Source organism: Natator depressus, chromosome 25, assembly GCF_965152275.1.
Source record: "Natator depressus isolate rNatDep1 chromosome 25, rNatDep2.hap1, whole genome shotgun sequence".
Classification (NCBI taxonomy): domain Eukaryota; kingdom Metazoa; phylum Chordata; order Testudines; family Cheloniidae; genus Natator; species Natator depressus.
In genome coordinates, this window is record NC_134258.1 from 13,564,472 (window position 1) to 13,592,436 (window position 27,965).

The following is a 27,965-nucleotide window of genomic DNA, read 5'->3' on the forward strand; positions in this document are numbered from 1 at the left end:
CCCTCAGTCACGACCCACAGCCCCGCAGCTATTCTAGCCCTGACCTCCCCCTGCACACACACAGCTCTACCAATGCCCCTCACTCCCAACCCACAGCCCCCTGCTAGTCCAGCCCCAATCCCCCAGCTCCACCAATGCCCCTCGATCTTCAACGGGCGCTGCTCTGTCAAGTCACTCGGACTTTTGTGTCATGGGCCCCCTCTGCAACGCAGTGCCACCCCCCGACGTGCAGGCCCCTCCCGCCCCCCCACTAGTTTTCCAGTCCTGGGCTTTGCCGGCACCCCTCGACCCTGCCTTGCTGCCCGCACCTTTGCTTCCCGATTCCATTCCCGCCCCTCTCCTGAGGATGCTGAACTGCCTCTTGGCACTGAGTTGAGGCCACCGATCTCGTCACCAAAGCTGGGAGCAGAAGCTGCCTGTCTCAAGGCGCCACAGCCCCCGGCCCCTGAACTCTGCTTTCCCGTGCCGTGGGGGATGGGACGGCCACCGCTCACGTTACGCACCCACCTCCACTCTCCTGATGGTGCGGGGGGGTGCAGGTGTCCTAAGAGCCCCACGCCAGGCTGGGCACGTCCTAATTCTGCTTGAAGAACAGACCCGGGATCCGTAACTCCTTTGCCCGCTGTCCCCCCATCCCCCCCGGTTAGAGTTTATGGCCTGTGCTCTCCTCCTCGGCTCTGAGCTCACCCTCGTCCACGCCACCCTCGTCCACCAGCCCGTTGAGGTGGGCTTTGCCGGGCAGCTGCTTCTCGCCACCCTCCGAGGACGGGCCGGGCCGCTGCGGCGGGGAGGCGGCAGCACCGTTGCCACTGGCCCCGGCTCCCTCGGACTTGCCGAAGTTGAACAGTTTGCCCGGGTTGAACGGTTTGGTGGGTGACTGGACCTTCTCGGTGCCCCCGTCCCTCTTGGTCTCCGGCGACTTCAGGAACTTGAAGCTCAGGAAGCCGGGCAGTTTGTTTTCGCTGCCCGTCGGGGACTGGGCCGTGGCGGCGCTGGCTGCCCCGGCGCCGCCCCCTGACAGGAACTTGCTCTGCAGCGGGATGATCTGCTTCAGTTTCATGACATTGTTGGTGGCCAGCAGGGAGCTGGGCCTCTTGGGCTTCTCGGAGCCATGGGACGAGCCGCCGGCCCTTTTGGTTTTGGCCTGGCTCTTCTCGTAGCCGGGGTCCTGCCCGGCAGCCTCGGGCTTCCCCTCGTCCCGGCTGGTCTCGCGCTCCTTGCGGGCGTGGTACTCGGCTTGCCGCTGCCGCTCCTCCTCCTCCCGCTTGCGCCGCTGCTGCTGCTGGTAGTGGTTCTGTGCCTGCCGCTCGTGTTTCTGAGGGGAGGGGAGGGGGCAGCGGCTGGTTAGCGGCAGGGGCCTGGCACGGCAGGGGGCTCGGGGAGCCTCCCGCTCGTCACGGTGCCCCGCCCCTGGGGTTTCGGTGCCTCCAGCCCCGGTCACGCAGAAGCAACCGCGGCGGGGGGGACTCTGCAGAAGAGGGGCCGGGGCAGGGAGAGCAACCCCCAGGCTGCTCCTGGACGTGCGTCACCCCGGGCCGGCACCCAGAGGGCAGGCCAGTGACGGATCCTCCCAAGCCCCGGCCTCTCTGCGAGACAACCGGCGGGGGGACAGGGGAGGGGTTGGGGACATGACCTCTAGGCTGAGGCACCCCCACACGCGGGCAGCTGGGGTGTGTGAGCTGCGACCCCTGGGAGCCGGACTCACCTTGAAGGCCTCCCTGCGCTGATACTCCAGCTTCGCCATCTCCTCCGCCACCCAGGCCGGGATGTCAGGGATGGCCACCTGGATGAGGTACTTCAGGAGCAGGGCAAAGTGCTGCGGGGAGGAGACGGGCAGAGAGCTGTGGGGAGGGTCTTGGCCGTGCCAGCAGAGGGCACTGCATGGCTGCTTTAGAAACGGCATGGGGCTAGGAGCCCAAAATCTGACCGGCCCCCTGGGCTCCTCGCCCTCCGATTCCCGTCCGGAGCAGTTCTACTGAGCTGCCCCACCCCAAAGCAAATGCTGTGCCGGTCTGTGCTAAGCAAACAGCAGCAGCCCTGCTCCAACGAGAGACCCTCCAACAACAAAGCAACGTACACAGCCCCAGCTCCAACGAGAGACCCTCCAACAACAAGCGAATGCACCGCTCCCGCTCCAGCTCCAACAACAGACCCTACAATAACAAAGCAGCATGCACTGCTCCAGCTCTAACCAGAGACCATGCAATAACAAACCACATGCACAGCCCCAGGACTCTCAGAAGACCCTACAATAACAAACCTCAGCCCTGCTAGCACTTCCGTACCTCCAGCACCACCACGGAGATGATGGCGCCCTCCGGGCTGAGCCATGGGAAGAGCCGCTGCAGCTGGCCGCACTGACCGATCAGGTAGCAGTTCACCACGATGGCCAGGACGCCCATGGCCTCCATCACTTTCTGCAAGACAAACACCATGGGATGAGATGTGCCACTCACACCCGCCACCTGCGGGCCGGCTCTTGCACTGAGCTGGGAACCCAGCCCATCTCGCCAAGCCCCCCTCATGGAGGGGCATCTGGGTCAAATTTGAGTGGCCATGGGAACCTGTGTACCAGGTCACAACGCCAGTGACTCAGATTTGGCCTGGCCGCCCCTCTGTCATGATGGCGGAATGGCCAAGCCAAATCTGCTACCCTAGGTCTAGGACAACGCAGGAAACACACTGAACCTTTGCCGAGGGTGGCAGATTGTCTTGAGAGGTCCCTGCAGATGCTGAAGGGGAAGGCGCGAGATCCCTGAGCTGCACCGAATGTGGCAATAGAGAGCTCCCCAGCTTGTCCCCTGGTGCAGGGGCTCGCAGCTCATGCCACTGCCAATGAAATCCTTAATCAGCTCTCTCTCCTCCTGTTGAGGTATTTGCCCCAGTAACATCCTGTGGCAGTGAGTTCCACAGGTTGAACAAGTGCTTCCTCATTTTTAGTCATCATCAAATTGGGGCCTTTTTGATTCCACTCAGGCTCTAGCCCTATGGCATAGGCTGAGCCATCCTCCTATCTGCCTGTCATTGGATAGAATCACACGTAACAGGGCAGCCTGCCCCCTTAAGGGCCAGCAGGCTGGGGCCAGCCAACTCTGGTCGACAAGCCTCACCCCACTACACCTGTATGGGGGCGTTGGCTTTAAGAGGAAGACAGCCCAGCATTTGGCCAGGGAGGAAGGTGGCCAGGCCACTCCTATGGGGTGAGGTGGGGGCTGGGAGTCTGACTTGGGCTGCGCACTGTCTGACTGTTCCCGTCTGCCAGAGGTCCTGGCTAGGAGGGCAGACCTGGCCTGGATGGTGGGGATGATTGGAGCCCAGGAGCCAGCAGCTGGACAGTAGGACAGGCCGTTGCTGCTGGGGCCTGCTGGCGAAGAACGGGACTGATGGCTGAGCCCAGCAGGGCTGAAGAGTCTTTTGATCCTGGTTTGGGGCGAGAGCATAGAGTGACCCAGGTACAGAGTCAAGTCACCACCCCAGACATTGGGAGCCTGAGGAAGAGAGCGAAGCAGAGAGGCTGCAAGGCCAGGATTTGCCCTGAAGGACGCTCCGGGATGGCAAGGCCTGTGCCGAGTCCTTAACAAACGGTAACTCGTGTTTCCCGCCATACAGCTCTTGACAGAGAATACATGGTCGTTTCTCCCGCCGGAGACATGCAGCCACCTCTGGGGTGGAGCACGGCACAGCGTTGAGGAAAGCGCAGTCCTGTATCCATTTGAAAGAACCAGAGGGACTAGGGAGGTGAACGCGGAGGCTGCCTAGGACACTGGGGTGAGCCTCCTGGCTCCTGCCGCATCAAATAGACCCTGGCTCCTCTTCTGCTTTCCAAGGGTCACAGATCCTCAGGACTGGGTGCCTAGCCGTGCCAGCTCTGTGCCCTGCAGGGATCCCATGTGCCAGGCTAGTCCCCTGGCAGCACAAAGCAGGCCACGATCCCGCCCCTCTACAGCCTCTCCTGGGACTGAAAGCACCATGCGTGGCTCTTACATGGGGTGACCAGATGTCCCGATTTTATAGGGACAATCCCGATTTTTTTGAATTTTTTCTTATATAGGCACCTATTACCCCCCACCCCGTGTCCCGATTTTTCACATTTGCTATCTGATCACCCTATTCTCACACGAGTGCCCACCCTCCCGATGGCTCTTACTGCCCTGTGGGGATGGGGGCCTGGCCGCCAGCCCAATCGTTCCCTACCTGCCATTGCCCGATGCTCTCCACCCTCTGGCCGAAGGGGCGCTGCAGGCCGGTGCACAGCTTGAAGGCATCGCTGCGGATCTCGATGATGTTGTTGATGAGGGCGCACAGGGCAGCCAGAGGGAAGGCGGAAGAGAAGAGAACCACGTAGCCGAACTGGATGAACATCTCCTGGTAATCCTGGAACGTGTCCTGGAGGGCGGGGGAAGACCAGTCATGCTGGTGCGAGTCCTTGATGCCCCAGGATCCTGACCCACAGTCCCCCCTACAATCCCAGCCCTGGGCTGCTCCTCCCAACCCCGAGCTCCGCCGGTGCCCCTCAATCCTGCCCTGACCCCCCTCTATCCCAGCCCTGGGCTCCCTGCCCCCACAGCTCCGCCAGTGCCCCTCAATCCTGCCCTGACCCCCCTCTATCCCAGCCCTGGCTCTGAGAGCACCAAGCAGGGTAGATCCAGGGGGGCTTTGTGACGTGAGCACTATGGGGCAATTACAGAGACTCCTCTCGCCTGTTGTTTGAGGCAGGATTTGAACGGAGCCCCTCGGGGCGAGAGGCCAGCACACGGTGCTCCCCCGTCCCAGCAGCCCCTCACCTCGTACTTCTTCATGCAGCTCTCCACCTCGGCCTGGGTGAGATGGGGGGAGTAGTTCTCCTCCGGTGGGTCAATCCAGGAGGCCCGGTTCCGCTTTCTGCCCTCCTCCTCCTCCTCTTCCTCCTGGCTCTCAGCCGCCCGGCCCCGCCGAGCCCGCAGGGTCACGGCCAGCTCCTTGGCTTCCGGGAGGGGGCTGCCGGAGGGCCCCTCGGTCTCCTCCTCATCCTCGGCCAGCTCAAAGATGGAAGCAGGGTCCATGCCCTTCTCCACCATGGTGGGGCTGCCCTCCTCCAGGAAGCTGGCGTCCTCCATGGCACCCAGCTCCCGGCCCCGGCGCTCGGCCCGCTCGATGAAGCTCACCTTCTTCAGCTTGAGCCCGCAGTCCAGGACGCTCTCGTCCTCTGAGTCCGACTCCCGCTTCTCCTCCTCCTCGGGGACGCCGCAGCCCCCGTTGAGGCACTTCTCCCCCTGGGGCCCCTCGCCTGCCCCCTCGGGCTCGGGGCCCAGCCTGGCCGCCTGCTCTGCAGGCCGGGGCTCGGGGCCCAGCCTGGGCGCCGTGTATCTCTGGGCAAGCAGGCGGAAGATGGTGTGGGAGATGTCGCGGACGTTCTGCAGGCTCAGGGCGCCCCGCTGGATCTTGCGGTAGAGGTGGGGCTGGGAGACCTCCTTGATGTTCTGGAGGAACTGGCGGGTGATGAGCAGCGTGGCCAGCATCTGGGGAAGGGACAGACGCACCAGGGAGGCGGGTCACATCTGGGGAACCTGCTCCCCTGCCTGTCTCCATCCCGCCGGCACTGCCCCAAAGCTGGGCTCAAGCCGCTATTTTACAGAGGCTTACCCCGCCCCGGGGGCAAGGGAGGGAGTGTGGGGGGGCAAGCAGGGGGTGCACACAAGGCTCAGCTACTCCCCAAAAGTGTCCGAGGGAACCCCACCATAACTGGGGTGAAAGGGGCCCGCAGGATGGCAGTTGATCGTACGGTGTTGATCAGCTGACAGCCTGGCTGAGACACGCCAAACTCATCACACATGACCCTACAACAAGCCGGCACAGGACGGCAAATTTCAGTCTGCTGCCGTTGAGTGTAATCAGAACTGGGACCCTTGAGACAAAAGACACAGAGCCTCCTTCCCTGTCACCTGCAGCCAATTGCCCTAAGAGTGAAAGGCCCCATGTCCCATTTTCTGCCCCCTTGAGCCAGCCAGTCCCTCCACCCTGGGGCCAGACCAGAGCTGGTGCCCCCTAGAGGGGAAAGACCCGGATCTCACCACCACCTCCCGCCCTATGTTATTGCTCCTTTGCTTTCAAAGGCTCCCCTGCGCCCCGGGAGACCAGAACTGTCCCACGGCTGTTCCCTGCGGAGCGCCAGACTGTCGAGCCAGCCGGGCAGACCCATGCGGCCAAAGGGTCCCTGGTGCAGGATGAATCTGCCAGTGGGTGGCATGCACGGCCTGCCCCCGCCCACCACCCCTCCTACTTTGGAAACTGCCAGGCTCCAGCCAAAGCGCAGGAGGCCCTTAAAGGAGATGAGAAAGAGGTGGAGCTGAAGGGTGATGAAGGGAAGGAGAGCGTCTCTGAGCTGACGCACAAGGCTTTGGGAGAGAGAGAAGATGAGCAGGAGCTGTGGAAGGGACAGACAAACAAAGAGAGAGAGAGAGAGAGACAACGAAAAGGAGAAATCAACTGAGACCCCAAATCAAGGCAGGGCTTAGGGCGGCCCAGCATGCGGATGGGAGCGGGAGCCAATGGAAAGGTTAGGCCTCTCTTCCTAAAGGGGGCCAGTGATTCGGGGGGGGGGGGGCCTGACGTGAGAAGCCGTGGGTCTGAGCAGCATCTACAGCTCCTTCTGAAGGCGACAGGGGGCTGTGGGTGCCAGCAGAGGGGGCCACAGAACTGCAATGGTCCCTCATGGTGCTGGGTACCTGGGACCGAGCTGAGAGCCCAGCTGGAGTTACCTCCACACGGACCCCGCCGTCCCCTCCCCGGCTCGCACACCGGGCCCAGCACGGGCTCCCGGGGCGGAGACGCCACTTACCTCCTTCAGCCGCTCCATGTCCTTGAGGTAGAAACCAATGTAGAAAAGACTTAGGTATGAATTTACAAACTGAAACTGCCAGGGAGAAAGAGGGAGGGTCAGTGTGAAACAGCAAGTGAACCCCCCTCCCCCCCGCCCCCTCTGGATCAGGATCTGGGGCCTCCAGCCAACACCCCCAGCTGACTCATGCCCATCGGGCCTGGGGGCAGCTTGAGGTCCCAAGCAAGCCCTAGGATCCTCACTTGTTCTTAACCCTCCGGGGTGGTTGTGACCAGCAGGGTCTCCCGCGCAGGCTGGGATTCTGGCGCCGGGGGGTCCTGGGGGACAGCGGTCGGCAGCCAGGGTTGAGCCGGGGCCCTTCCCCGTGACAGACTGGGTCTGTGCAGCCTGAGCTAAAGGGAGGCTCCCCTGGCTGTCAGGAAGCCACAGGCTGGTATGGTCACTGCTGCCAACCAGCAGGGGGCGACGTGCTCGCTGCACGGAGCTGGGGTCACCTGGGTCGAAGGATTCTCCCGCGGACTCCTTGCGGTAGCCACCCTGCACCGCTGCGGCTGCTCCCAGCAAGGGCACCGGGGACGGGGGGAGCAGGGTCCATTCTCTCCCCTCCTCCACAGCAACCCCGCCCTAGCTCACCAGAACCATTTTAATGATGAGGTGTTTCTCGTAGGCACTCTGCAGCCGGTAGTTTTCTGGAATGAGGACAGAGAGACTCAGGCCCGGGGGTGGAGAGGGTGAGTCAGGGCCCCAAGGAGGAGTAACCAGCACCCTCAGTGCCCGGCTCCAGCCGCGCTCCACTGGGCCCAAGCACTGACCCCGGTGAGAACTGGGATCCCCGAGTCTGGATTAACCCCTGGGACGAGCTGGAGCATCTCCAAGCCCTGGACATGCAGCGGATTGCGAGTGTGGACGTGTTACAATGGCAAATGACCAGCGTGGCCCCAGCCAGGCTCCCGGCTCCTGCAGCGGGACGGGACCTCCTGCTAGGAGCCGCTGGGCCCGGGGATTTGACACCAGAGGACGCGGGTTTGGAGAAGTCCCCAGAACCCCAGTGCTTCTCCCAAGCTTGAGTCAGCAGAGCTTGGAGGTGGCCACGGCCTTCCTGGGGGCTGCTGGCTGGCCTGCCCCAGCTCGGCTGAGGCCGGCCGGATCGTGGGGGACAGAGCGGGCTGGGAGTGTGCTCACATCCCGACCCTGTTGCCGTGGCAGCTGCAAGCCCCCCCTGCGCCCGATGACGCACCCATGTCATTCAGCCAGTACGCGATCTTCCGGTAGACGTCGTCACAGGCTGTGACGATGAGGGCCAAGGCGATCTTGGGCAGGAAGCGGATGAGCCGGGGCAGCTCCTTGATGCTTAGCACAAACTCCTGCGGGGACACGAGGGGCAGGGACCCCGTCAGCCCTGGGGCAGGGGAGTCTAAAAGGCGTGGAGACACCGATGGAGCCCCAGGGGTGGGTGGTAAGTAGCCTGCTGGGATGGCACCTGCACCTGGCTCTGCGCAACCTGTGCTCTAGGAAGGGGACATGAAGCCAGCATGGCGTGGGGCTGGCGTGACGCCGGCCAGCCGGGGACGAAGGGGAAGCTCAGCCACAGAGCGCCCCAGAGTCTCCCTCCCAGGCCAGGTGAGAGTTAACTTACACATGCACAAACCTTCCTGCGTACACACATCACGCACATCCACGGACACGCTCACGCGCCCAGGAAAGCTCTCCCACCCACACGCACACGCGTGTGCGCGCACACACACACACACACACACGCCGGCATGCAAACAGCTTCCTGTCTCCTCTCACCACGCCCTGCCCCATTCAGCACAGATCAGCTTCCTGTTCCGGGGGCTCAAGCCCTCACTTCCCCGAGGTGACCAGACCCCATACGCGCCTGCGCCAGCCCTGGGGCTGGGCCGAATCGTGACGGAGCCAGGGGTTCGTGATGCCCCCGCACTGCTCCCAGGAACGTGGAGGGTTTAGCGCCCACTCCTGGCGGGAGGAAAGGCACGTGGCAGCGGCCGGCGGGGCTGGGCCGGGGGGGAGCGTCACCCACCTGCAGCTCAAAGCACCCCAGCATGACGAGGAAGACGAAGGAGAGGCAGATGAGGCAGACGGGCAGGCTGACCAGGCACTGGAAGAGCAGCCGTTTCCACGGTGGGTAGTAGAACTCCTCCACGTTGGTCACCGGGCTGATCCTCTTGATGCCCTGGTGGGGGAGATGGCAGCCTGTGACCCCCCATGGGCCAGACACCTACCCCCAGTCTGGGGAGATCCCTCCAGGATTTTGGAGCAACCGAGGCAGGGATCTGCCCTACAGTTCCCGGGAGACCCCTGTGCCTGCTGAGGCCGTCAGTGCTGGAGCTCTCCCGCACAGCTGGATGGGGGCACTGCCCCTCGCTGGCTCCAGTCAGTGTCAGAGCCCAGCTCTCAGATCCTCAGCTGGTGTGAAGGTCAGTCCGGGGCCAGTTTTGTTCAATATCTTCATTAATGATCTGGAGGATGGTGTGGATTGCACCCTCAGCAAGTTCGCAGATGACACTAAACTGGGAGGAGAGGTAGATACACTGGAGGGTAGGGATAGGGTCCAGAGGGCCCTAGACAAATTAGAGGATTGGGCCAAAGAAAATCTGATGAGGTTCAACGAGGACAAGTGCAGAGTCCTGCACTTAGGACGGAAGAATCCCATGCACCGCTACAGACTAGGGACCGAATGGCTCGGCAGCAGTTCTGCAGAAAAGGACCTGGGGGTTACAGTGGACGAGAAGCTGGATATGAGTCAACAGTGTGCCCTTGTTGCCAAGAAGACTAACAGCATTTTGGGCTGTATAAGTAGGGGCATTGCCAGCAGATCGAGGGACGCGATCGCTCCCCTCTATTCGACATTGGTGAGGCCTCATCTGGAGTACCGTGTCCAGTTTGGGGCCCCACACTACAAGAAGGATGTGGAAAAATTGGAAAACTTCCAGCGGAGTGCAACAAAAATGATTAGGGGACTGGAACACATGACTTATGAGGAGAGGCTGAGGGAACTGGGATTGTTTAGTCTGCAGAAGAGAAGAATGAGGGGGGATTTGATAGCTGCTTTTAACTACCTGAAAGGGGGTTCCAAAGAGGATGGATCTAGGCTGTTCCCAGTGGTGGCAGATGACAGAACAAGGAGCAATGGTCTCAAGTTGCAGTGGGGGAGGTCTAGGTTGGATATTAGGAAACACTATTTCACTAGGAGGGTGGTGAAGCACTGGAATGGGTTACCTAGGGAGGTGGTGGAATCTCCATCCTTAGAGGTTTTTAAGGTCAGGCTTGACAAAGCCCTGGCTGGGATGATTTAGTTGGTATTGGTCCTGCTTTGAGCAGGGGGTTGGACTAGATGATCTCCTGAGGTCCCTTCCTACCCTGATATTCTATGATCTAAGTGGTCCTGCTCGGGCGGCTTCCAGGGAACTGCCCCACTTCACACCAGCTGAGGACATGGCCGCACTCTGGGCGCTGGCTGATGGGGAAGCCTTCACCGCCAGAGCCTGGGATCCCTGTGGGTGCGGAGGGCCTGGCTCAGCTCTGCAGACGGCTGCCCCGCTCCTGGAATAGCCTGGTGCCAATCAGGAGTGACTTCACTTCAGGCAAAGGGGCTTTCAGCTCACCCCGATCTCAGGCTCCCCTGGGCTGCCCACCCCCGTCACTCACCCTGAACTGTGGGCGGGGCTCCTCAATGGACTCGGCAGGCGTGTCCAGGGTCCCCCACTTGTAGGCGAACTCGGCCCCCCGCTGCTTCCACTCCTCCAGGAAGAGCGTGGCCCAGATGACGTTGAAGATGGCAAAGACCACACAGCAGATATCACGGCTGGTCTGGGAGGGGGAGGGACAGACCCGGGGGCAAGGGATGGGGGTCAGGTTACAAATAACAAGCAATGAGCAGCAGAGCCAGGAATCGAACCCAGGAGTCCTGACACCTGGTCCCCACTGCTCTAACTGCTCGACTCCACTGCCCTCCCGAATCCCAGTGCTGAGAATAGACCCCAGGAGTCCTGACTCCCGTAACGAAGTGAGAGATGGACGCAGCACTGAGCATCAGCCCAAGGGGGCACTAGCGAGTACTGCAGTTCCCTGCCCCACTGTAGTGCTCCTAGCTTGACTGTCTGACCCCCACCCCCATCTCCCGGGGCTCCCCCAGCCCTTCCCCGGGCGCAGCACCCTCACCTGGTCATTCTCAGTGAAGGTGTAGAGGATGGAGCCGAAGACGGCGGGATACACCATGGCCGAGGTGTAGAAGCCGAGCCAGGCGAAGTACATGGCAATCTTCACCCCGAAGTAATCGCAGATCTCATCTGCCGACGGGAAAGCAGGAGTCAGCAGCCAGGTCGGGGCCCATGGACGGACGCGGGGGCGGATGGAGAGGGGGCAGGAGAAGCTCCAGTGCCTTGAGCCCGACTCTCAAGCCAGGCACTGGAAAGTGGGCACCGACCTTCCTGGCTGCGTTTAGTGTCTGTCTGGGTTTTTGGGTGCTCCCATCTGTCTGGGGACATGCGTGTGGATGGGGCACACCAGCAAGGGACACGTGTGCATGGATGGGGCACGTCCGGCAAGGGACACGTGCACGGCTGGGACACGTCCGGCGAGGGACACGTGTATGGACTGGCTATTAGCAACTCCGGGGGGAAATCCCCCTTTTCAGACCCTCTCCTGACCCCTGAAATCAGGACCCCCGAGGGTCCTGGCAGTGGCCCTGCTCATGGCTATGCTGCAGCACCAGTCCCTCCCGCGGGGAACCCAACTCCCCAGCGGGCGGCGAATACGTACCCAAGGGCTGGGCCTCGCAGATCGCCTGCACCCAGGACTTCATGAGCCGGCTGAGGATTCTCTGCTCGTGGACAGGGAACACCTGCTGGATGACGCCGCGGGCCACCAGCTCGGGGACTGCGTGAGGAGGGAGAGCAGTGAGGGGCCAAGCGCTCGGCCTGCCCCTCCCCGACCCACACTGCCCTGCCCAGGAAGACACACGGGTCTTCCCCCTCCCCCGGACCCTAGCCAGGGCTGGGAGCTGGGGACAGGTGCCAGGGGATGATTTAGGTCTTGCAAAAGTCACAGACAGTCCTCGCAGGATAAGCAACTCCCGCCTGCCCACGGCTCTGAGCCTCCTGCTGCCACACGCACATGCATGCACACATGCACGGGGGCTGCCACGCATCATTTATAGGTGGGGGCACAGATTCCCCCCGTCTGAACCTCCTCTGACTCTCTCAGGCGCACTCTCCCCCCCACCAGCAGCCTGACCCCGCACCCTCAAAATCTGAGTGAGTGGCATCGTGACCTGGCACCCGGGGCCACAGCACCACTCAGGTTTGGCCCAGCCAAAAGTGGTCAGGCCTTGGCCCGCGGCCTATGTGACGCACACATGCATGTACACAAACATGGACACACTCATGTTCATACACACGCACACGCATGCACACACCCCACCATCCCAGCCTGTTTGGAAATGGGTCGGACGAGCCGAGCCAGTTATTTGCAGCTGGCGCCAGAGCAGCTGGCTATTCATCTCCCTGTGCCAGGCCGTTTGAAGCCCGGCTGGCGATGGAGATGGGCAGGGCCACGAGGGGGCAGTGGGGTCAGATCAGGTCCCTCCTGCGGGCCGGGCGCCGCACTCACTGACAGGCTGCCCCTCCAGGAACTGGATGTTGTGTAGCGATTCCCCGTGCTTGGCTCGCAGGTTCTCCAGCCAGTACCTGATGATGTTCTGCCGTTCCTGCGGCCGGACAGGGAGAGGCGGGAGTGAGTGGTGGTGCCAGCCGCAGTGAGCCCCAGGGATGGTGCCCAGCACAAAGGGACCCCTGCTTTACCACCCCCCTCCCACATCTCTTCCAACAGCATTGCCTGATGCACACAGGGGAGGCTGTGTAAGGGGAACCAGAACTCCCGCCAGAAGCCCAGGACATTAGCTCCAAAGTCACCCTCCCCCATGGATTCCCAATCCCGCTCCTACCCCACAGCACCCATGCCAGCCCTGCAGGCGAGAAGAACTGCCAGGGCGGAGGCCTGACCCCACTGCAGTGCCAGGGTCCCCCCCGAATGCCAGAGTCCCGGGGCTGGCCCAGCAGTGCCCACCTGGGAGCTAAAGAAGAAGAGCTCATTCTCGATGTTCTCGTAGATATAATCCTCCTCGCAGGAGAAGTTGCGTGTGCCCCCCCCGAACTCGGCCTTCACCGGCTTCCGCAGCCCGATCTCGTCCGCCCCGCGCAGCAAGCTGCCTCGGAGAGAGATGGGGGGAGCCATGAAGGTTGGGTGGCTGCGGAGCAGGGCGCGGGACGAACCCACATGCCTCCCCTCCTCCAGCCCTCCCCAAAGACAACAGGGTGGGAGCGAGCCAAAGAGCGACCCCAGCACGGATAGGGGGGCATGACCTACCTCTCGTAGGTGGCGGTGACGAAGAAGGCGTACACCTTGGTGTGCCGGTGGTGCCGGATCTGGATGATGAGCTCGGGGATGCCCAGCCGGATATGGTTCAGGAGCCAGAGCAGCGTGTGGTCGTCCGTCGTGTCTGAGGGAAGAGGCGTGGGGAGACACAGGTGGGCAGCAGCTCGGGCAGGGAGCGGGCACCCCCCACCCGCAACGTCCTGCTTTGCGGGCTCTGGGGATTTCGTGCCCTCCCCCCCGCCCCCACCGGCTATTCCACTTCTGGACACCAGGACTTGGGCCAAAAGGCTATTATGGGCCAACCCTTGGCCGGGTCGGCTACCAGCAAAATCTCTGGCTGCCGCAGGAAGCAAGGTGGCACCCCTCTGCTAGACCCCAGTGCTGCAGGGAGCAGGAGGGGGGCTCCCCCTTCACAGTCAGTGTGAGCCCAGTGCCCTCACTAAGGGGCACTGCGCCGCAGGGAACGGAGCGAGGGGCGTAGTAGGAGTCAGTGCTGACCCCGATGCCTCAGCGCGGCCGTAGCGGGTGCTGTACTGCAGGGAGCAATCTCTGTCCGATGAGCTGAAAGCCTGAGCGTTTGGGATCCCTAACCCCCCAGGCATTCTCCACAAGTGCCAGGGTGTTAGCCCGGGCATCCTGCCCTATCCCAGAGGAGATCAGCCCATGCTGCCCCCCTCACGCAGCGTCCACTGGACGCAACTGTTGGTGCCTCTTCCCGTCCTGACGCTGTTGCGCTGCGCCGAACAGCTGCCATGTCCCACCCCAGAGGTGGCTGCCTTCCAGCAGCAGGCAGAGTGCTCCCGGCGCGTGCGGCTGAGGGCCCCTTACCGGCGAAGGTCATCAGCACGTCACAGTTCTCAGTGGGCACCGTCTTCATCCAGGATTTGTGGGACATGATGTAGCGCCCGGCCTGGAGCAGCCGCTTCCCAAAAAGCTTGTCTGCCAAGGGAGCCAGAACAAGGGGGTCAGGGCGTGGCAGGGAAGGAGCTGGGCTGGAAGTAGATGCAGGGGACATTGATCCCGGAGTTCTGACTCTCCAGGGGATGGGGGAAGGAAGGGGTGGCCCCAGGAGGAGGGGGTGACGGGGTGGGGGCAGGCTGAGCTGTGGCTTGTCAGAGCAAAGAGGGGGCTGGCCGGCTCTACACTGGGCCTCACCCTCAGGGCACGTGACCGGCATCGCTTAGACTAAGCCATGGAGGGGGGCCACGCGAGGGGTGGGTACGAGCTGCCAGCACCTGGCCAGGGCTGAGGGCTGGCACATAACCCACAGCACAACGCCCCAAGATACAACACAACATGCACACAAATGATGACGCAGGCATGACATGCACGAGACACACAAACCACACACTTACCCCCTCGACACCTTACACATGTGCCCAAGATACACTCCCCCCACACACGTGTGCAGCAGGTCACCCCAAACCCAACCAGAGCCATCCGCACACAAAGACACATGGGGACTCTCGCACAATGATCACCAGCTCCGGATCAGTCTGCGCCCAAGAGCGGCACTGTCTTCAGAGGGCAACTGGAGGCCAGAGACAGGAAACTGAGGCATGGCTGTGCCCTGATACGGAGAGGTAAGCCAGACGCCTGTGGTTTGCCTTCATCCTGTCTCTGCATAGCTGCCTCCTCTCTAAACAGTGCCATTGTATGAGTCTCTCCAGGCAGCTGAACTTGCAGGGGCAGGGCTGTCTCTTGGTTCTGGGTTGTACAGCGCCTAGCGCCTGCTCCATGGCTGGGGTTCCTAGGCCCTACCACAATACAAATAACTAATACAAATAACAAATAATACAAATAACAATACAAATAACAAATAACCATTCTCGTCTCCTGTCTCTGACTCTCCCCCCGACACACACACACACACACACACACACACACTTCCGTTCTGCCCTTTCGGAGATGGTGGGACCAGCAGTCCAGGTCAGGGAACCCCAATGATGCGGTGGGAAGGTTGTATAATGGTACGATCACATTCTCCTCTGTCCCATTCCTCGTGCACTGAGCTGGGGTCTCCACTGAGCCGTCTCCAGCGAGACCCAGGTCGCTTTGCTGAGTAGCTGCAGTCAGTGCAGTACCCAGCGAGGCGTCAGCGTGGCTCAGAGGATTCCTGCCAATGGGCAATGCCCTGTGCTTGCCAGGGCCAGACTCCTCTGCCGTCAGTGGGCTGCCCGTTCCCCTGGCTCAGCCGGGTTCCTCAGTCTCCTCCAGACATGGCTGAGAGCCACACGTGGCCCCTTGTCTAGAACGTCGCCAGACGGCCGAGTCAGCAGGCTCCAGGGGTTTCCTCTTGCATCTTTCCCTGTTCGCGGCCCCACCTGTTCTGTCTCTTCAAAGCCTCGTGCTGGGGGCGCTTCCATCAGAACAGATGAGCCAGAGCTGCTGGCGCTCGGAGGAGGTGATTATCTGGGGATCAAAGCCAGCCCTGGAGGGGGCAGCTCCCCCTTATTCCCCTTCCATTGAGCTAGCACCCCCCGAAGGTCCCTGCTGAAATCCCATCTCTGCTCCCCACTAGGTCGGCCCTTTGCAGCGGGCTACGGGGGTCTCTCCCAGGAAGGCATGTTCTTCCCTTCCCATCTATCTGTGCAGCCGCCGGCCTGCAGGCAACTCGGGCCAGACTCTCCCGGGCTTCCCCAGCAGTTCCTGACGGAGGTGGCAGGTGGCGGCTGGGAGCTCTGCTTTGTGAAAAGAGGCTGGCGCAGGCTGCAGGACGATGTCCCCGTTCCCGGAAGGCCGGTCGCTGGGCTGGCAGCTTGGCCAAGTGATCCAGCACCAGCACAGACTGGCCAGACCCTCTCCCCAGATCAGCATGCGTGCGGCTGGAACCCGCAGCTCCGGGGGTCGAAAGCTCCGACAGCAGCGCAGCAAGGGGGCTCCCTGCAGACCCTGACTGCCCGGAGAGCTACAAGGGCTCTGGATCTGGGCCCAGCGCAAGGGGTGGCCGGAAGGGACCGTGCGGGGCAGTGAGTCCATGTCCTCCTGTCCACTCGTCCCCCTACGTGCCAGCTGGACGGAGACACCCCGGGTCAGTCAGCCTGGCACAGAGCCAGAGAACGATTTCCCCCTCTCTCAGCCATTGGCCAGCCTGTCCTACGCTCGCCTCTGCCCGGGCTCGGTTCCTCCCCGGTGGCTGGGCCGGCCTCCCTGGCAGCTGCCCAGAGAGGAGCTTGACTGGCAAACGCTCCGCGTTCATCAAGGGACGGCGAGTGCCACCGAACCAGGGTCAGCCCAGAGGCCTCCCTGGGAGGACGGAACGGACCTGGGGCCGTGCACCCTCCAGGCACACGGCTAAACACCACATCCTGCCCCACCCCCAGTCAAACCGCCCCCTCGCTCCAGCAGCCAGTGTCCCAGCTCCATGCTACACCCGCCCCCCCCAGCCCAGCTGTGTGTCCTCTCCCACCCCCCATCCCCCATCCCCTCACTTCTCCCACCAGCTTCTTACCTACGTCCCTCCCTGGGCCCACGGCAGAGCCACCCCCTCCTCAGCCGCCGCGGGGGGCCTGCCTCAGCCCCTGCCTGGAAACGCTTGCTCGGGAAGATAGGGGAACTGACAGGATAAAAAGCAACCCGTCTCCATGGAAACCTGCGGCAGGCCCCACGCCGCAGCTCCCATGGGAGCAGGGGGCTGGTCCCTGTTTTCTTCCCGCCGGTCGCTTCCGTTTCATCTCCCCGGTCGCTTAGCCAGGAAACCCCGACTTCGAGGCCAATCTGCCTCTCCAGGTGCAGCTCTAAGCCGCCCTGGCAAGGGGACGATGGCTGGATGGCACCAGCCGAAAATCCCTCCCTTAGTTCTCCCCCGCTGCCTTCCGAGGCCTCTGGCTCCTACCCAGCTCTGCCCCACCAGCCCCCTCTGGAGTAGGGGTCCCGGCCCCCCTCTTTGGGCAGGCAGGACATCCTTGGTTCCCTGCCTGGCTGGGAGAAGCGACCCTGCCATACAGAGCCCTGTGTTGGGCTTCTCTGAGCTCCAAGGTGCCCCTGGCTTGCATGCCCTTGTACACTTGTGCATCCACAAGCCCCCTCCCCATATTCGGGCACGCTGCATGCCCCTTGCACCTTCAGATGACTCCCCTCCACCCCCATCACACCCGTCCTCGCTGCAATTAAATGCCACAAAATCGCAGCAACAGCCCCCAGAAAGCAGAGATCCCCGGAGGGGCACTGGGGGAGCTCACCGCCCCTGCCCCTGCCCCTGCCCCGAGGGGTGGGCGCTACAGACATGCACCAAGGCCCAATCCTGCACCAGACTGAGTTCCCTCGTCTCCTGTCAGTGCCAAGGGAAGACCAGGGCCCCCAGCACCTTGCAGGATTGGGCCCGTGGACCAGGAGCTCTTTGGGGCAGGGGAAGCTGCCCCTTACTGGGACCGGCGGCCCAAACTGCCCCTGACGCGTCAATCCCCCTTCCGCCCCTAAAGCCATGGAGCACAGAACAGATGGCAGGTGGGGAGCAGCACCGGGGAATCCAGGGGAGGTTATAACTGTGACCCCTCCCCCCGCAATGATGACATGAAGCCCTGCCCCTCCACCTGGTACCTTTGGCTGCTAATGCTCCCAGCTCCATGGCACCGGGCGGCACAGAGGCCCAGCCCAGCCCAGCCCCGGGGGAGGCCTGTCGCTGTGGCCCATTCATCTCTCGCTGAGGCTGCCAGGGAAGGGGCTGGCTGGTGCCAGGGGATGAGGTGGGCATCTGGGCTCAGACCCACCCAGCTCCACACCCCAGGGTGCTCTGGGTGGCAGCAGGGTTCCCGGGGAGGCAGGTGCTGTCTGGGCAGGGAGAGGGGAATGACCCTGGGCCTGCCCCACCCTGGGAACCGGCTGTGCCTGCTGGCCCAGTGGGGAGCATCGCCAGAGAGGCTGGCTCAGGCCCAGGTGCACCCGCCCTTCCCACCCCCAATGCTAATGGGGCAGCAGGGCCGGGCAGCTCCCAGAACCTGTCCTGAGCCAGGAGCCTGGGGCCATCTAGGCTGAGGCCTGAACCCCACTAATGGGCTACACCCCTAATCTAGGGTGGGGGTCTTAGCAGACAAATGGACTGATCCCCACCCCAGGGGCTCCTGGCCATGTCTCTTCTGCCTTTGGCTGGTGACCACCCGCGGCTGGCTGGGCTCTGCCTGGGCTCTGCCCTGCGGCAAGGGGAATCCAGACCCCGGCTGCCTCCCCGGTTCCCCGTCCATCCACAGACAACGAACTCCACTATTCCTTGGCACTTGCCTCATTGCCATGTGGCCAGGGTGACCTTCCCCTGGAGGCACTGAATGTCCCACAACCTGACCCAGCCCCGCACCCCCAGGGACCCTTGCTGGAACTGATCCAGCAGGCCCCTGGCCTGGGAGCGGACCTCTCCCTGAGACTCTGCCCTTGGGAGAGTGAAGGTTTTAGAGGAACCAGCTGGACCCAAGCAGAGCAGGCACCATGGGGGAGGGCAAGTCTCTCCCCCAGCTCAATCCTCACCCAGAGCCCGCCTGCTATCCCAGACCTCGGCCCCTCCCCATCCCCAGGTCTGCGATGCCCCTCAGTCCTGATCCGCAGCCCCCGACTATCCCAGACATTGGCCCCTGCCCCTCCCCTTCCCCAGCTCTGCCGATGCCCCTCAGTCCTGACCCGCAGCCCCCCCTGCTGTTCCAGTCCTTGGTCCCTCCTGAGCAAACAGCACCAACTGTGCCAAAGCGTGCTCCACCTCTGTGCAAGATGGTCACGAGCACCTAGGCTGAGACCCGCCAAACTCATTTCATGTGACTCAGCTGGACCCCCACGTGTGGGTGGGAGAGGGGGCGAGAACAGGCCTGAGGCTTCTCCAGTCTGGTGAGTGCTGCTGAAAGGATGCCCTGTTCTGGCTGGGCGTGGGCGAAGGCCTCGTTTAACCCCTCGGGCACCATGGTGCTCTGCACAGCCCCCTCTGCTCCAGCAGTACAAACAGTTTGGCTGCACTTTACCCCGGGGTCTAGGCACTGAGGTTCCCATGGGCTCCCAGCATGTGTCTGGGGACTCCCCACTGGGGGAGAGGGGCTGTGGAGGGAAAGGGAGCAGGGGAAAAGAGAGGCAGATGATCAGGCACCCTGTCCTAGGAGCGAGCGGCCCGTCAGCCTGTGCAGTCATCTCCCCGAGGGGTGGGTGGGGACCCCACATGAGCCAGAAGCATCGAGGCCCTGGGGCATGTACAGGAGGGAAGAATCCCGAGGTTTGTCCCATCTGCAGGGCCCTAGCTCTGATCTCCTGGCATGGCCACAATCCGAACAGGGCCAGAGCTACGTCCTGCAGACACCCGGTGCTAGGCAGCCCCATGGCTTGATCTGGCAGGAGCCGGAGCCGGGATGGGGTGGGCTTGTGCCCTGCCCTCGCAGGGGGTCAGACTCAATGCTCTTGGGGCTGCTCCTGTTCCTATGACCTATGAGGAGCAGGAGACTGGATGCAGGGCTTTTCCCCAGTGCGGTGGAACTGGGAGCCTGGCCGGGGCAAGCTGGCATGTTCTGTGACTGCAAACCCAACTTTGGGCCAATGCCCCAGCTCCTGAGGCAGCTTCCCCGGCTCGCGGGGTGCATTCCAGGCCGGACCCCGCACCTGGGCACAGACACCTTCCCAAAGCCCCCCGCCAGCCCTGGCCATGAGACTGCCCTTCTCCCAGCTAGGCACTGCTGGCTGCCCACGGTGGGCATGGAACCAAGCAGGGCTTTCTGAGTGCCTGCCACCGAGCTCCGGCACGGAAAGCACAAGCGCGGCATTGTGGATGCCCAGGGTTCCTGGGCACAGCTGCAGCAGGGAGGGGGGGCAGGAAGCTGGGGGGAGGGTGGCTGGGAGGATTCCTGCTCCTGGCCTCCTTAAACTGGGGAGTTTCCCAGGGCTGTAGATTACCCTAGCCCTTAGCGCTGCCCCCTGCACTGCACAGACAGAAGGGGCAAGGCTCCCCCCATGCCCATCGCCCGCTCCTGCCACCCCACGTCGCACCCACCTTCCCTTCTTCACCTCTCCCATCCCTCCACAGTCACTCTTGCTTTAACTCTGTGCATGCCGGTGGCAATCCCTCAAGCATCTGTGAGTCCCAGGGAGCCAGCCGGACGCCCTCCGGCCCAGGGAGCCAGGGGTTAATCTCAGGCTCTGCGGCAGGTGTCTGTGAGTCTGTTCCAATGACCCTTTCCCCCCCACCCCACATTTCATTGCAAGTCCTTAAAGCTCCAGCTTTGAAGTGGAACAAACCAATCAACCCCCCCAAACCTGAGGCGGCGGTTTGTGAAAAATCTTGGCTCTTTGCTCTCCCTTTAATCAGCGACGGGCCTCGGGATGAGGCTCGCAGCCATAACCGCCCTGAAGCATGCCAGTGCCACGCGCCCGCTGTCCCTGCAGCTTGGTTTCTGTCTAGGCTCTCCAATACCAGCAGCATCTTGCTTTTCATTTTCCCCAGAGACGCTGGAGATGGATGGTGAAGAAGATCTGACTTCCCACTGGATCATTTCATCCCTAAGGGCGACGTTCACCCCCGTGCGAAGGGGCTGGCGGCACAAGCGCTAAATGCCACTTAAGCTCTGGATGAAGTTGACAAAGTCTGCGTATGGGCCACTTACAACCCATTTAAGCCCAGAGTTTAAGTGGGACTGGAGCGGTGTGTAACCTTGTACTGACCCTCACCCTCTCAGTGCCTGGCAAACCAGAGGCAAGGATCATTTCCTGCTGTCGCTAAAATGCAGCCACCTCTGGGGCAAAACGCGTGGCAGCTTTTTAACAGCTGCACAGCAATGCTACCTAAGAGTTTGGAACAGCAAATGAAGATAAAGCCTGCAGCAGGTTTGATAACTGGACAAATGGGTGCATTTTATGGACAGGAGACTCCACCATGATTGTCTGTAAACTTTTGCACCCTGTAACAATACAGTAGATTAGTAAGATTAGCTGAGTAATATACTGCATGTTAATACATAGTTCCAAACAAGGGTGCGGCCTCTGGTAAACAAGAGAGACAAAGCTGGAACTCAAGCTGGGTGGAAGCCTGTTCGTATGCTTTTGTAAACTAAGGATACAAACAGCAGCTGTGTAACATCTGTGATTCCATGTCGCATGACAGACTCCGAGTGCTTCATTGAGCTGGTCATGGAAATCAGGGTAGTTTGAAAGGACAGAGAGATGCTGGACACAAGATCCTCCTGTTCTAGAGAGGGCAGGAGCAGGAATAGCAGAGGAGACAGTGTTGCCTATTGGACAGAACATTGGACAGGCCAAAGGAGACATGGGCTCAAGCCAGTGGCAGACCTGGGAATTGATGGGTGACAGTGGGAAATCACGTCCCCTTCCTGTGCCTCAGTTTCCCCATCTGCAAAATGGGGATAAATGATACTCCTTTGTAAAGCGCTTTGAGATGAAAATTACAAGGATTCTTCTTAATTCCTTGCTCAGTTTTGCTTGTTGTAACAAATTGCAGGCCAGCTCCTCCGGGGTGTCAGTGGGCGCAGCAACCCGGCTCCATCAGAGTTACTTCCACAGGCTACCTCACACCAGCTGAGGATCCGGCCCCCCACAGGGAACTTCACAAAGAGCATTGTTTGAAGTGGAGTCTTTGGATCTCGAGCCGAGAGGCCATCTGAACGGGGGACGTGGGCTCGTGTCAGCGGCTCTGCCTGACAGCCCCTCTGATCAGACCTGATTCGTGAGCGATGTCTGGAGGAAGCAGGGGATACTAAAAAAACAACCCAGAGGAGAGACTGCAGAGAGTGGGGTGCAGCACCAGCACCTCGACTGTAGATAGCTGCACCCCACCCCCGTCTTGCCTTGTTCATGCAAATACCTTGTTTACGGACCAGCAGAGGAACATAAGAAACTGCCACATCAGAACAGCACATGGTGCATAAAGCCCAGCATTCTGGCTCTGATGCTGGCTGGTACACACCATGCACCCAGTTGCCTGATACTGCAGAAGACATTTCTTCCTGGCCACAGCCTGCAATCCGTTTATGTCCTGGAGTGCAAGGGCTGAGAGCCCTTGTGCTGTGGTTAGCCACGGCCACGCTAAGCAAACTAAAATCCTTGGTCTTTGGTGCTGAGGGATCCTGCATGCAACAAAGTGATCTGCAGGGCCGAAATGCAGCCACCTCTGGGGTGGGACGTGGCAGCCGAGCAGGAAGCGAGGAAGCATCCTGCATCCAGCAGTGCTCAGGGTTGGCTGGCCGTGGAGCCCGGTGTTGGAATTCTGCCTGGTGAGCTGCCAGGGACCCCGTTGGTGCACAGACATGGTAGCAGGGTTATAATGAAACTGTGGGCTCCCTTGTATGTCAGTGACTCACATGTTGGCCTGTCTGGTGGTTTCTCTGTCCACATCATTGCCGCCGTCTAGTTCGTTAAGGCACCTGATCAATGTGCGGTAATGAGGCTGCTCGTAACTTTCCCCATGTCTGTGGGTTTCTCTTGCCCCATCCCCAGCTCCCCTGACCAGGAGCGGCAGCTGCAGGTCCTGCGGCTCTCCCTGACCTGGCAGCCTGCGTGCTGACCCTTCCTCCAGCGCTCTTGGCATTGGCACCGCAACCCTCTCACTGGTGCAAGAGGGAAGCCACGTGACCACGGAGCCCCCCTGAAGGCGGGAGTTAGCGGCCGAGGCTCATACTGCTCGTGACAGAGCTGGTCCGAGGGCTGGAGGCCCTGCACTGGGTCCTCGTCCTTGTAGGAGTCCTGGTGACAGCTGCCTTCGCTGCTGATGGGAGATGCTGAGGTGCTGGCAATGCCGGGACTGAACAGGCCAAAGTGACTGAATCTGCGGGGGATCCTTGGGGGCCCACTGGTGGGGTGTCCTATGGGAAGCTTGTCCGTACCGCACCTGACGCGGGAACAAAGGCCCCTCATCTCCAAGGGCCGATCCGCCGGCGCCAAGCTCAAGTGCAATAAAGAGAGCGACTGTCCCTGCCCTGGACCGTGCCCAACAAGTGCCATTCTGCTTTCTCCTCCCCGCAGCAGATGTGGCTCTTGCAGAACCTGGCCTGGCCTCTGAGCCCAGCCCCGAGCTGGTCTCCTGCTAATGCACCCGATTTGCATTCCGCTTCGCACCCCCATTGCTGGCATCTGACTGCCCCCCGCCCTAGGAAACAGCTCCCAGCCCGACTCCCTCTAATTCACACCTCTGCACGGGGCTGAGGACCCAGCTGGGCTCCCAGAGAACCTGGGGCAGCACACCCTGCCTGGGAGAGCAGGACCCTTTCCTTTCCCACCACCAGAAAAGCCGCTTATGTTGGCAGAAGCCCAGCTCCGGAGCAGCACGTGCCCCTGGGATCGGAGTGATCACAGCCTGTGGTGATGGTGACGCTGGGCTGCAGACACAGTAAGCTCAGGGACCACCGGGTCGGATGCTCGAAGAGAAGCAGGGACCAAGCAGCCCTAAGAGTCCAGGTTGTGGAATAACTACCCAGGAGTGTTCGGAAGCAAAGGGCTCCCTGCTGACCGACTGAACAGGAACTCTGATCTTTGTGCTCTGAAAGCCCAAGCTCCAACCCCTTCAGCTAAAGGAAATTCACCACACGCAGTTAGCTGTATAGGGCCTATGACATACGGATGAGCAGTTTAGCTCCATCCAATAGAGGGCAACAGTGTGCACACACCTCCCATTCAACTCGCTGCACTACACTCTTCACCCTACTTAGCCTGAAGGATCCACAGAGCCTCATAAAGAGTCACTACCCAGGAATTTAGGACAGGAAGTGAAGGAGGCTCCTGCATCCAATCAACACCACCCTGAGTATTTGGGAGGAAGGATGGAATGAGCCTACCTTGGAATTGGCCCCCTCCTACTGCCATCGAGTGGGGCGCCCTCTACAGCACCGGCTCGGTCTCAGAGCCGCACCTGCTGAGTCCGCAATGCAGCCCCAGGAGTCTCCTACTCCAGTGCTGACCCAGCCCAGCAGGAGCTCTGAACCCCTGGCCTAGGGCAGCCTCCCTCTCCCCCTGACAAAGCAAGGAGCTGCTAAGGGCTACATCAGCTGCTACAGTGCCCGCCTAGTGGGGTGTTCACATGGGCACGGCTTTAAAGTGAGCTGAGTCCAGCCCCAGCCCACCACACGGGATGGAATTCACGAATAAGCTACACCCAGAGCAGTGGCTCTGGCAGCTGGGAACCCTCCTCCACCATGTTCCCAGCCACATGGAAGAGGTTTGCTTGGCAAAGAGGCTTCAGCCCCAGGGGGCTTTCCCAGCATTTCCACACCGGCCATTTATTGATTTCCCAGCCCAGAGCCAAGTCCCAGCAGCGCCGCCCCAGAGGAGAAAGCAGGTTCGATGAAAGAACTCCTGATGGTTAAAGAAACAGCCCCACATCTCCATGTCCCCACCCTGCTTTGTCTCCCAGCCGGGTTCTCTCTGTTTCTAACTGTCTCATTTCTGGTGTCTTGGCTTCTCTTCCAAACGCAGCCCTTTCCCATCTCTGCAGGGAGGAAACTCGTTTCTCAGCTTTGCCTGGATTCCAAGTACATTCGTTCTCTTGAGCTTCTTCCAGATCTTTATTGTTAACGAGCTTCTGTTCATCACATCTAGGAAACGGAGAAATAAACTCCTGCCCGCAGCAAACCTGAGAGAGAATAAAGTCATGCCCAAGGGCTCTTCCTTCACTGGCAAACACCAGCAACCAGGGCATTGCTAGATATGGGTCCTGCCAGTTGTCTGGCTGATGATGCTTTGCCTTGACTGTACATAGCTCCTTCCACGGGAGCGGCTTTGAATGGTAGGGGATTCTCATCCCTGTTTTACTGATGGGGAAACTAAGGCAGGGAGCAGGACAGGGACTCCCCCAGAATTGCATACCGAGCAAGTGGCAGAGTCTGTGCTGGGCCCCATTGGTGCAGAGATCCAAGCAACGAGCACACGCTGCTTATGCCGAAGGCCAGCACGGGTCCCAGGTGTGCCGGGTTCCAAAGGATCTCTGCACTGCAGGAGCTCGGACGCGGCTCAGCCAGGCCCAGGGGTGTCTGCCCCATGAAGCGAAGCCCCCAGACCCCGAGCTGCGATTGATTCCAAGAAGCAGATTCCTCGCACCAGGCGGGATGAGCTCATCCTCCTGCCGATCATGAATTATTAAAGCCTTGCTCCAAGAGTTGTGATTACAGGCTGGGAAACAAAGGGCTTCAAGTGGGCAGGCAGGCAGCACTGCTCTGGGAAGGCAGGGGTGTGTGCTACTCATCCAGATGCACACGCCACTCACACACATGCACACTCACATGTACAGGCATGTTAACACACACGCGTTCACAGAGAGGCACCCGCCAGCACTCAGATCCCCTGCACCTGCCAGCACACACACTAGTGTAAGCCAGTACACGTGCACACAGATACACGTGCACATAGATACAGATGCTAAGTGTGCATGTGAACATACATGCCCGGATGTGAACATGCCTCCCAGACCCCTGGGAATTGGGAGCATGTATGTGATGGGGAGGTGAGAGTCCCCAGGGCTAGCACTGCTGCTGTCTGTGATTCGTGCTTTCTGCTTTGGCCGCGCAGGCTGGGCAGAGCTCCACTCTCTGGTGATGAATGAACAAAACCTCCTCCACCACCCCTGCAAGGCAGGGCCCCCTGCAACCACCCAGCTGGGGAGGGGCCCAGGTCCTTACATTTCCCCCCATACCAGTACCATGTCTGCTTCTGGGGGCTGGGCCCTGCTCCCTCCCTGGTGCAATGGGACATCCAAAGCCGGCCCCCTCCCAGGTTCTTCATTTCCAGTTCCCACTGCGGGAGACAGAAACTTAGTGCAGGAAAGTCCTGCCAGAGCCCAGCTGCCCTCAGTGCTGAGTCTGCAGCTGCATCATGCCTGGCTCGGGCCCCTCTGCGATCAGGGTCAGCTACCCAGGCTCTACACAGGAGCCTGTGCTCCTGTTCCTAGCTCCCAGGAAGCCCCACTCTCCACCACAAAAGCCTCATGAATAGCGCGTCTTTCTGGGTAATGTAATTGTTTCTCCCATGGCAGGATCATGTGCCAGCCAGAGAGGTTTGCAGCCCTCCTGTTCCAGGCCTTGGAGAGATCCTTGATGCAGGGGATGGAGCAGGTAATAATAATCCAGAGCCCATCTCTGGCGCATCTCCCCGAGGATCTCAAAGCGCTTTACAAACCTGAATGTAGCAAACCTGACAACCCCCACCCCGGCAGGTAGTGAAGTGATTTTGCCCAAGGTCATGGAGCAAGTGAGAGGCTGAGGCAGAAAAGAACCCTGGAGTCCTGACTGCCAGCCCCCAGCTCCAACCCTGCTCCAACTCAGAGACTAGAACAGAATCCAGGTGTCTCAACTTTCACTGCTCCCTGCTCTAGCCACTTGAGCACATTCCCTTCCCTGAGCTAGGGGATAGAACCCAGGAGTCCTGGTTTAGTCCCCCTGTGAGAACAGACACAACAGCAATGCTGACAGCTCCCTGCAGAACCCACGAGACAAAACCAAATTCTCGTGTCCATTCCACCACCGCAACTCGGGAGTCACTCCCCTGGTGCCAGTGAAGTGACTCCAGATTAACCCTTGTGTAAATGGGAGCAAAAACTGGCCTTCTAGAAATAACAGGTCACACTCGGCGCTGGCGTGACTCCCTTGGAATCAATGAACGCTTTTGGGCTTGAAACCTCCCATTCAAGCCGGGGGCTGCCTCGGGGCTTTAACGCCAGTTATTGGGTTTAGCTGCATTTCCCGTTCCCGTTCATAGCACCCCCCGTCGCCGGGCTCCCCTGCAGCTAACCTTGGGCTCGTCAGACTAAGGTCACGAAAGCCGCAGAGCGCTTTGGTACCAATACATCACCAGCCCGGCCTCCCAGGGAAGCCCAAGGCGGCGCTTTGACCCGCAGCGCGGCTGTTTACTAGGTTCTCATCGCCAATTACGCTGCCACAGACGCCCAGTTCCTGGGAGGACATAAATTAGGTCACTCTTCATGCGCCCGCATCCGTCTGGGAAATTCAGTTGCAGGGTTTTTCCCGTATCACAGATCCTGGCGGCTGCCGGGGCCTTTGGGGATTCTTGCCCCCCAGCCCCCTATCCTCTTCTCCCCATTTGCCGCACGTTGAGCCCTCTGGATCCGAGCAGAACCACAATGCCCCGACGGGCCCTGACCGCAACTCCGCGGGCCCAGGCGCTGAGGAAGTCAGGGGGAGACCACATGGTCCAGGGCGTTTTAGGACACCCCACCCCCACATCTTGCTGCCTTGAAGGAGAATTCCTGCCCCCCCCAACCCACCCACCCAGCCTAGCTCTCCCCCAACTCTGCTCCCCAAAGCCCTGCTGGATTCATTGGCAGCAGCTGGGTGGCATCTGCAGGGAGCGCTCCTGCCCCCCGCTCCACGTCCTGCACACGGTCCATGGGGAACGGCCCAAAGCAGAGGCAGGACCGACCCCCGCGCCGCGGCTGCCTCCCCCCGGGGCTGCGGGCAGCGGCCGTGCGCGGGGGCCAGGCAGGGAACCTGCAAAGGCGCTTTGGGGTTACCGCAAACACGAGACCCCCCCAGCCCCCCGGAGAGGCGCCGCCTGGCCCCCGGCAGGGGCTGCTCTCGCTGGGGGGGGGGTCGGTCCAAGCCCAGGCCAGCGGGATTTTACCGCAGCGCTGCAGGGGCGGGCCCCGCAGGGAGGCTGCGGGTGGGGGGCGCCCCCCCCCCGGGACCCGCACGCTCGAGCCTACCCAAGACCCCGGCCGGTGCCGGCTCCGCGTCCGCCGGGGCTCGCCTCTGCCGCTCGCCCTCCTGCGCGCCCGCCTCGGGCATCCTGGCGAGCCGCGGCCCGCGGGCTCAGCGGGGCTGCGGCGGGGGGCGCGCGG

General features: G+C 61.3%; 1 protein-coding gene across 2 annotated transcripts; it reads right to left on the bottom strand.

The window, feature by feature from the left end:
* Positions 1-267: 267 nt before the first annotated feature.
* ANO8 (anoctamin 8) lies at positions 268-27,927 on the bottom strand. Of its 2 annotated transcripts, none has more exons than XM_074939503.1 (17): positions 27,831-27,927; positions 14,042-14,152; positions 13,205-13,337; positions 12,905-13,043; positions 12,449-12,545; positions 11,600-11,716; positions 11,000-11,127; positions 10,487-10,648; positions 8,859-9,011; positions 8,055-8,181; positions 7,451-7,506; positions 6,818-6,892; positions 4,785-5,498; positions 4,195-4,386; positions 2,286-2,417; positions 1,706-1,816; positions 268-1,315 (listed from the first exon to the last, which is right to left on the bottom strand). In XM_074939503.1, the coding sequence occupies exons 1-17, from the start codon at positions 27,910-27,912 to the stop codon at positions 644-646; spliced, it is 3,201 nt and encodes a 1,066-aa protein (XP_074795604.1). In that variant the 5' UTR covers positions 27,913-27,927; the 3' UTR covers positions 268-643. The 2 variants fall into 2 exon arrangements, with proteins under 2 accessions (XP_074795604.1, XP_074795605.1); XM_074939504.1 differs by lacking the exon at positions 27,831-27,927 and adding an exon at positions 16,665-16,732.
* Positions 27,928-27,965: the final 38 nt, after the last annotated feature.